Source organism: Aythya ferina, assembly GCF_964211825.1.
Source record: "Aythya ferina genome assembly, chromosome: 32".
NCBI lineage: Eukaryota > Metazoa > Chordata > Aves > Anseriformes > Anatidae > Aythya > Aythya ferina.
This window is the reverse complement of record NC_140329.1, coordinates 1,805,175-1,815,399: the sequence shown is the minus strand read 5'-3', so window position 1 is coordinate 1,815,399 and position 10,225 is coordinate 1,805,175. Positions and strand designations below refer to the sequence as shown.

The 10,225-nt window shown below is 50.7% G+C and overlaps 1 protein-coding gene across 1 annotated transcript; it reads left to right on the top strand.

Moving 5' to 3' along the window:
• Positions 1-8,564: 8,564 nt before the first annotated feature.
• On the top strand, positions 8,565-9,491 carry LOC311425630 (olfactory receptor 14C36-like; the record flags this gene model as incomplete). The annotated part of the gene is made up of 1 exon (XM_084501570.1): positions 8,565-9,491. One exon carries the CDS (start codon positions 8,565-8,567, stop codon positions 9,489-9,491), a length of 927 nt encoding a protein of 308 aa, XP_084357696.1.
• Positions 9,492-10,225: the final 734 nt, after the last annotated feature.

Here is a 10,225-nt window from a genome sequence, read left to right as displayed (position 1 = left end):
AGCTGGTAGGATGCTATGTTTAGGATTAGGATCAGAAGAATCACAGAATCACAGAATCATCTAGGTTGGAAGAGACTTCCAAGATCACAGAGTCCAACCTCTGACCTAACACTAATAAATCCTCCACTAAACCACATCACTAAGTTCAAAATCTAAACGTCTTTTAAAGACCTTCACGGATGGTGACTCCACCACTTCCCTGGGCAGCCTGTTCCAATGCCTCATAACCCTCTCAGTAAAGAAGTTCTTCCTAATATGCAACCTAAAATACCCCTGGCGCAACTTTAGCCCATTCCCCCTCATCCTGTCACCAGGCACGTGGGAGAACAGACCAACCCCCACCTCACTACAGCCTCCTTTGATGTACTTATAAAGAGCGATAAGGTCTGAGTGCTGATTGACCCTCTGTTGTTAACTAGCCAAGTGGCTTCTGGTAGATTTAAGTCCCATTGTTTCCATGCCCCAGTACCCAATGCTCATAACATAGTCTCTAACAGTCCATTGTACCTCCCAACCTTCCCAGAGGCTTGTGGGTGATAAGGGATGTGATACACCCACTCAGTACCATGTCACTCAGGAGGTGACAAAATTGGTTCGGAAAGGACTTCCATTGTCAGACTTAATTCTCTCTGGTGTACCATGAAAAATTGTTATAAATGGCTCAGGATTCAAATTAGGATTAAATAAAAAATAGGATTTATTGAAAGAATATAAAGGAATAGAGGTAAGCAAACAGCGCTGGGTGCACCGGCAGTCTCCGCTCCACCAGGATGCACACCAGTTACATCAAGCAGCTGATTTTTATGTTCCTAGACTAATACATATTCATTACTACTTCTAAAAAAAATAGATTATTATAATTAGTTTCCGGGGAGCAGTCCCTCCTACTGGAGCATGAGCAGTCTCCTCTGGGGGTCTCTTCTGGGGGTCTCCAGCGGTCTTTCATGCTGAAGGCTCGTAGTCTTCCTCTCCCCCTTTGTACTTACTTGGCACCATGCCAAGTTTATAGAACATTCTCTGCAGGTCTTTTCTCCCAGCCGTCCTTCAGCTTCTTTTTCCTTCCTCTTTATCTCTCGGCCCCCCTAACCAGATACCAAAGATCCACATAGTATCCCATAACAGTCACTAGTTGTTATCAGTTGTTCTGAAACTCCCAGACATCAAACACAAACAGCTTTCTTATTTGACGCTTCACGAGTAATTAAAACATTCTTCCCCAGCCATTCACAGACACATCTATAGCAGTGTTAAGTTAATCTCGAAGAAGACAGGAAAAAAGGCTGTAACTTTTAGAAATAGAAGTCCAGAATAACAAAAGCGAACAGGTTCATAAATTTAAGGAGTATTTTCTGAAGAGTTGATAAATTGACTAGAATGAGGGGGAGACTGGGACACACTGCATCTGTGGTTCAAGAATTAAATTGCCAGTGCAGGGCCCAGAGGCAGACAGGATTCAAACAGAATTGTTCTTTATGGACACGAATTGTTAAAACATTCCTCACAATGACACCACAGCACTTGTCTTTCCCAAGACAGTGTTTTGGGCCGTGGCATGGTTTACTGAATATGTTTCCAGCCACTCAGTATTTGCTTCTACCATGGTGAGTGTATACTGGCTCCCTTGGCGGGTTTGTGGGAATGGCCCGATGTAGTCAATCTGCCTGGCCTTGCCATACTGAAATCCAAGCCATCTCCCCATATTTCAGGGAGACTTTACCCTCCTGGCTCGTTTGATTGCAGCACAGGTCTCACACTCATGGGTAACCTGTGTTATGACCTCAATGGTCAGGTCCATCCCTTGATCTTGAGCCCATCTGTATGTGGCATCCCTCCCTAGTGTCCTGGTTTCAGTTAGAACAGAGTTAATTTTCTTCCTAGTAGCTGGTAGGGTGCTATGTTTTGGGTTAGGATGAAAAGAGTGCTGATAACACCCTGATGTTTTCATTGTTGCAGAGCAGTGTTTATACCAAGCCAAGGACATCTCAGCTTCTTGCTCTGTCCTGCCAACGGGCAGGCTGGGGGTGCAGCAAGAGCTGGGAGGGGACAGACCCAGGACAGGTGACCCAAACTAGCCAAAGGGGTATTCCATACCATCTGACGTCATGCTAAACAATATATAGGGGTGGCTAGCCGGGGGGAGGGGGCCGGACTGCTCATGGTTAGGCTGGGCATCGGTCAGCGGGTGGTGAGCAATTGCATTGTGCATCACTTGTTTGTACACATTATTATTAGTAGTACTATTATCATAATTGTTATTATTATTATTATTATTGTTATTTTTATTTTCCTGTCTTATTAAACTGTCTTTATCTCAACTCACAGGCTTCACTTTCCGTTTCTCTCCCCCCTTGTCGTGGTTCCGCTCGAGTGGGCAGCCGAGCTCCACCACAGCCGCTCTCTCACTCCCCCTCCTCAAAGAGGAATGGGGAGAAAAGATGTGAAAAGGGCTCAAGGATTGAGATAAGGACGAGAAAATCACGCAATAATTATTGTAACGGGCAAGACAGACTCAGCATAAGGAGGTAGTAAGATTTATTGCCTACAACTAACAAGCGAGAGAAGCGAGAAAACAAAGGAAAAAAAAAACAAAAGCACCTTCCCCCCCCATCCACCCTCTTCCACCTCCTCCCCCCGAGCGGCACAGGGGAACGGGGAATGGGGGTTATGGTCAGTCTACAGCACTTCTTCTCTGCCGCTCCTTCTCGGTCACTCTCGTCCCCTGTGCTGTGGGGTCCCACCCACGGGATGCAGTCCTTGCTGAACTGATCCGGCGTGGGCTTCCCACAGGCAGCAGCTCTTTCAGAACTGCTCCAGATATGGGTCCGTACCATGGGGTCCATCCCTCAGGAGAAAACTGCTCCAACCTGGCTCCCCTACGGGCAGCAGCTCCTGCCGGGTCACCTGCTCCTGCGTGGGCTCCTCTCCACGGGCTACAGGTCCGGCCCGGAATCTGCTCCGGCAGGGGTCTTCCACAGGCAGCAGCCTCCGTCGGTGCAGGGCCACCTGCTCCACCGTGGTCTCCTCCACGGGCTGCAGCGTGGAACCCTGCTCCACCGTGGTACTCCATGGGCTGCAGGGGGACATCCTGCTTCACCATGGTCCTCACCACAGGCCGCAGGGGACTTCTGCTCCGACGCCTGGAGCACCTCTCCCCCTCCTTCTACACTGACCTTGGTGCAAGGCTGTTCTCTCACTCCCTTGACTCTCCCGGCTGCTGTGTGGCGCAGCGTTTTTTCCCTGTCTTAAATATGCTCTCACAGAGGCGCAAAACAACATCGCTTATTGGCTCGGATCTGGAAAACAATGGGGCCCTTCCCAAACATGGGGCAGCTTCTAGATCTTTCTCACAGAAACCACCCCTATGGCTCCCTGCTACCAAAACCTTGCCACGTAAACCCACTACATTCCACCCCTCGCCTCTGTTAAAAGCATATTTAAGACTACTCACAACATACTCTTACTTTACAATTATCACAACAACCTTCACAAAATTCACTTAAATCAAAACGAAAAAGAATTCACCACACCAAAGTAAACATAACATCATCACAGCACCGACAAGGTGGACATTTTACACACACACACCACCCCTCGTCCCTTCACCACACTAACATCTCACAGTTACTGCTTTCTTAAATTCTTCACAACTTGTACATTCCTAACAATCATCCTGCACATATTTTTGCCCATTACTTCTACTAACTATCATCCTTATCTCAAATTCCTTGAGCCCCACGTTGGGCGCCAAAAAAGACTGTCGTGGTTCCGCTTGAGTGGGCAGCCGAGCTTCACCACAGCCGCTCTCTCACTCCCCCTCCTCAAAGAGGAATGGGGAGAAAAGATGTGAAAAGGGCTCAAGGATTGAGATAAGGACGAGAAAATCATGCAATAATTATTGTAACGGGCAAGACACACTCGGCATAAGGAGATAGTAAGATTTATTGCCTACAACTAACAAGCGAGAGAAGTGAGAAAACAAAGGAAAAAAAAAACAAAAGCACCTTCCCCCCCCATCCACCCTCTTCCACCTCCTCCCCCCGAGCGGCGCAGGGGAACAGGGAATGGGGGTTATGGTCAGTCTACAGCACTTCTTCTCTGCCGCTCCTTCTCGGTCACTCTCGTCCCCTGTGCTGTGGGGTCCCACCCACGGGATGCAGTCCTTGCTGAACTGATCCGGCGTGGGCTTCCCACAGGCAGCAGCTCTTCCAGAACTGCTCCAGATATGGGTCCGTACCACGGGGTCCATCCCTCAGGAGAAAACTGCTCCAACCTGGCTCCCCCACGGGCAGCAGCTCCTGCCGGGTCACCTGCTCCTGCGTGGGCTCCTCTCCACGGGCTACAGGTCCGGCCCGGAATCTGCTCCAGCAGGGGTCTTCCGCAGGCAGCAGCCTCCGTCGGTGCAGGGCCACCTGCTCCACCGTGGTCTCCTCCACGGGCTGCAGCGTGGAACCCTGCTCCACCGTGGTACTCCATGGGCTGCAGGGGGACATCCTGCTTCACCATGGTCCTCACCACAGGCCGCAGGGGACTTCTGCTCCGACGCCTGGAGCTCCTCTCCCCCTCCTTCTTCACTGACCTAGGCACCTGCAAGGCTGTTTCTCACTCCCTTGACTCTCCCGGCTGCTGTGTGGTGCAGCGTTTTTTCCCCTGTCTTAAATATGCTCTCACAGAGGTGCAAAACAACATTGCTTATTGGCTCGGCTCTGGAAAACAATGGGGCCCTTCCCAAACATGGGGCAGCTTCTAGATCTTTCTCGCAGAAACCACCCCTATGGCTCTCTGCTACCAAAACCTTGCCACGTAAACCCACTACACCCCTCCCAGAGAGGGAGGGGGAGGGTGAGCGAACAGCTGTGTAGTGTTTAGCTGCCGGCCGGGTTAAACCATGACACCTAGATGTCCTGATGTTTCATGGGCCCATCAAGCTGCAAACAGCTCACACTTACATCCCTAGTCCAGGTCCATCTGAGCCACTTCAGCTTATATGATCTCTTCTGCTTTGTGCTCCTGCTTCCAAGATGACCCAACTTTGGAGAAATCTACATCATCCTCTTCTTCCTCCTTTCTTGTCTGGGTAGGGGTTTCCTTCCTTTCTAAAGAAAAAGTGATTTTCACACCCACTGTTTTCTCTTGTATATAGAGTCAACTGATACTGGCTTAGGTTAATTCTCTGGCCCAGTGATGCGGCCTATTGCAGGGGCTGGAGTGGCTGCAGGAACCATCACAGGAGTTGTTCTGGCTGCAGGGCCTTTCAGAGGAGTTGGAGTGGCTGCAGGGCCTATTGCAGGTTTGGGAGTGGCTGTAGAATATATTATAGGGATGTGTTTAACCTTAAGCCCATCTCAGGAGCTGGAGTGTCTGTAGGGCCTGTTGCAGGGTTTGGAGTGGCTTTGGACAGGCTCTGGGCCTGTCAAAGGGGCTGGAGTGTACCTGCAGGAAAAGTCACAGGGGTTGGAGAAGTGTGGACTGTAGCTTCTTAAGAATACCTTAACCACCAGCATATTGCAGTGATTTGTATCTCTTTGGAATTGCCAGGGTGATGACACAAATTTCTAAGCATTTCACATTTTTTTTTAGGATTCTGCACTTGCTCAGAGGTGAAGTTCCAAAGCCCTGGACGTGTCCACTGCTGTAGGTGCCTGCCCAGATCCTCGAACTCTCCCTGCCACTCCTAACTTTCCCGCCTCTGGACAGATCTCTGGATGGCACGTTTAAGTAGTTGTTTAAACTTAAACAAAACCTGAATTGCTTTCAGGAGACCTAAAAATAGGAACATGCTGGTTTGACCATCCCAAGAATATTCAAAGCTTTGAAGAGCTATTGTAATTAGCCTGGAGGAGAAGCACGAGGTGGAAGAGAAAGGGAGAGTGAAGAATTGGGGAGAGGAAACCCCTACCACCCTGCATAGATTTACTCCCTGAGGAGAAAAGGCAAAGACTGTAATTCTTAATAGTTTCCAAGAGATGAAGAGATGGTTCCTGAGGTATTGAGGGGGAAATAATTTGATCCTATCAGAAGTCAGTGTTATCCACTACAGCAAAAGAGTAACCTTAAATCAGCCCCCAGAATTCATAAACAGCATGACATGGAAGACAGACAGTTACTAATGTGCTATACAACACAGTTCAGGATGTTGGAGTAGCATTTAGGTTTAGGGATTACTCTTTAAAACTCTTTAAAATTGGGTACTCTTTAAAATTGGTTACTCTTTAAAATTGGCTAATGGCCTTACATCAATGTTTTAATTCCGTGTTAAAGCAACATCAACATTACCTGCAGACTCTCACCTCTATGAAATAGTTGTAGAGGATCGCTCACCCTCCTCCCTCCCTCTCTAGGGATGTCTGGATCAGCCCCTGGCTTTGTGTTTCATGGATTACTGAGGGCAGATGGAGAGACATCAGTCAAGGCAGGGAGGTGCTCATAGCAAAAAGCACCTTGCTTCCCCACCTTGCTCTCAAGTTGAGAGCAAGGTGGGGAAGCGAGGTGGGTATCTAAGTCCTGCAGGGAAACAGGTGCAGACATGTGACAGCATAGGACAGCATGTGGTGGTTATTGTCAAGGATCTTTTGCAAGATGAAAGCCCCCAACAGAGCCAACAGCTTTGTCTGCTGGGCTCTGGCTCTTGTCTCTGTCAGTGATGCCTATGAGGAGACACCTCATCCTTGTAGCAGTAGGGCCTCAATGCCTCCTCATCCCCCTCCAGGAGCCTAGGAGATGTCCTTCTGTAGCCTTGTACTTGGCACTGCCCTTACCCACTGTGCACTGACCAAGGAAGATTTCCTAAACCTTGCTGGAGAGACAGCATCTCCCTTCCCAGAGGCTGGGGTTAGGGCCTGACTGTTGGACTCCATGGGACACATCAAGGTTTCCTCAGCATCAGGGCCCCCTTTCCTGGGCCTTGGTCTCCCTGTCATCACTGCCTGCACTTTTCTGCTCTAACAAGTCCATGGGGAGACTTTGTCAGTAATGTCCTTCAGTGGGACCATTAACACTGTGAGAGGCTTTGGAGTTTGCATCAGACTTGGACTACTTGAGAAGGTGCTTCAGCCACCCAGATAAAGCTCCTCTGCCAGGCACAGCATTGCTGGGGGCACTGCGTGCAGCTGGCATGGGGAGAGGAGAGAAGGGGAAAGAGATGTTCAGGGCAGCCTGGGTAGGGGGAAGGCAGGGGAGAGCTGGCAGAGGGAGAAATCTTGCGAGCCACCTCCCCATGGTAAGTCTCTGGGTGCAGAGGTTGCCAGGTTTTCCTGGAGCTAGCCCAGCCCGCAGCTGATGGGAGCTGTCAGGAGGATACTCGGTGTTGGAGTTGAAGGCCACACAGGTCTTGTGTGCTGCAGGGTCAGTGTGCAGGGCCCGAGGGCTCCCTCCTCTTGGGGCCAGCTGCAGGTTGTGCAGCCAGGGATGCAGGCAGGGGTTGCCAGGGCTGTGGTGCAGGGCAGGGTCCTTGCTGTGCCCCAGGGGCTGTGTGCCAAGGCAGGGCCTCTGCTGCCTGCCTGGCTCAGCACTCAGCCTTCCCGGGGAGCTGCCCAGGGGCTGCGGGGAGAAGCTGCGGGTGGAAGGAGCCCCCCTGGTACCACAGGGTAGGGCAGGGTCCTGCTGCTGCCCAGAGCCTGCTGCCTGTGGCAGGCTGCTCACAGCCCCACACCTCCCCAGGGCACTGCACTGCAGAACTGCCTAGCAAGAGCTACCAGAAGAAAGTGCACTTTTTAGAATCTGCTTCATTTTCCTGCCCATGTGCTGAGGCAGAAGGATGGTAATGGAGTAGGAGCATCTGTAGTAGAGACTAAGGCTCCTTGAGCATTGCTGCTGCTCTGAGGCACCTCACACACCTCAGCATACAGACAGTACCAACACCACCTTTGTTGTTTCATAGGGAATTATTTGACCTTCTCTTGTCCTGCAGACAGGGAGATGTCCTTTGCACGTGGCTATCTTGGCTCCCTTACTCAGAGGCAATAAATATGTAACAGCAGCTCCATCACTAAGTTCCTCCTTCTGGCATTTGTAGACATACGTGAGCTCCTGCACTTTGGGCTCTTTCTGGGCATCTACCTGGCTGCCCTCCTGGGCAATAACCTCATCCTCACCACTGTAGCTTCACACACCTCCACATACAGACAGTACCGGCATCACCTTTGTTGTTTCTTAAGGAGTTATTTGACCTTCTCCTCATGTCCCGCCAACAGGGACATGTCCCTGGCCTGTGCACTTCTCAGATCACTGCAGATTTCCTTTTACCTGTTGCTGTAGACCAGGACTGACTGCTGCAGAGCCCACAGCACAGCCCCCTGCCTCTTGTGGCACCCTCAGAGCATCAAGCAGAGGTAAGCCAAGCAGCTGCAGAAAGCTCTTCCTGTGAAAGGAATGGGAAAGAATGTGTTGTGTGTGACTGTTCTATGAGACGTGCAAAGTATTTTGGTCAGAGAAGTCCTTAAATTTTACAATGTCATTTCTTCTTCTGGACAGACTACCTTGCCCAGGGGCAATAAATGTGTAACAGCAGCTCTATCACCGAGTTACTCCTGCTGGCATTCGCAGGACCCCATGCCCAAAATGAGCAAATGCCCAACAGCAGCTCTGTGAGTGAGTTCCTCCTGTTGGCATTCGCAGACACGCGCGAGCTGCAGCTCCTGCACTTCGCGCTCTTCCTGGGCATCTACCTGGCTGCCCTCCTGGGCAACGGCCTCATCCTCACTGCCATAGCCTGCGACCACCGCCTCCACACCCCCATGTACTTCTTCCTCCTCAACCTTGCCCTCCTCGATCTGGGCTCCATCTCCACTTCTGTCCCCAAAGCCATGGCCAATTTCCTCTGGGATGCCAGGGTCATTTCCTACCCAGGATGTGCTGCACAGGTCTTTTTGCTAGTCTTTTTGATTTCATCAGAATTATCTCTTCTCACCGTCATGGCCTACGACCGCTACATCGCCATCTGCAAGCCCCTGTACTACAGGACTCTCCTGAGCAGCAGAGCCTGTGCCAACATGGCAGCAGCTGCCTGGGGCAGTGGCTTTCTCCACGCTGTGCTGCATACTGCCAATACATTTTCACTGCCTCTCTGCAATGGCAATACCCTCAACCAGTTCTTCTGTGAAATCCCCCAGATCCTCAAGCTCTCCTGCTCAGACTCCTACCTAAGGGAAGTTCAAGTTCTTGTGCTTACTGCTTTTCTTTTTGGGGGTTGTTTTGTTTTCATTGCTCTGTCCTATGTGCAGATCTTCAGGGCTGTGCTGAGGATCCCCTCGCAGCAGGGACGGCACAAAGCCTTTTCCACATGCCTCCCTCACCTGGCTGTGGTTTCCCTCTTTATGAGCACCATCATGTTTGCCCAGCTGAAGCCCCCATCCATCTCTTCACCATCCCTGGACCTGGTGCTCGCAGTCCTGTATGCAGTTGTGCCTCCAGCAGTGAACCCCCTCATCTACAGCATGAGGAGCCAGGAGCTCAAGAATGCCATATGGAAACTGATGGGCAGGTGTTTTTCATAACCAATAATATTCTTGCCTCTCTTCTTCTGAAAACAACTGAAAACGTTACTCATGATAGGCCATGCCAATTCTTTGATCTTGTGTTGCTGTTAGTTTCCACTAATATCCTGAGTAATTTTGTTCACTTAGAAGTAACATTCTTCATTTTGGTTCATTATTCTATTTCCCTCCTAAAAGAGTGTCGTGGTTCCGCTCGAGTGGGCAGCCGAGCTCCACCACAGCCGCTCTCTCACTCCCCCTCCTCAAAGAGAAATGGGGAGAAAAGATGTGAAAAGGGCTCAAGGGTTGAGATAAGGACGAGAAAATCACGCAATAATTATTGTAACGGGCAAGACACACTCGGCATAAGGAGATAGTAAGATTTATTGCTCATCACTAACAAGGTAGAGAAGTGAGAAACAAAGGAAAGAAACCAAAAGCACCTTCCCCCCCCCCATCCACCCTCTTCCACTTCCTCCCCCTGAGTGGCGCAAGGGAACGGGGAATGGGGGTTATGGTCAGTCTACAGCACGTCTTCTCTGCCGCTCCTTCTCGGTCACTCTCATCCCCTGTGCTGTGGGGTCCCACCCACGGGATGCAGTCCTTGCTGAACGGATCCAGCGTGGGCTTCCCACAGGCAGCAGCTCTTCCAGAACTGCTCCAGATATGGGTCCGTAGCACGGGGTCCATCCCTCAGGAGAAAACTGCTCCAACCTGGCTCCCCCACGGGCAGCAGCTCCTGCCAGGTCACCTGC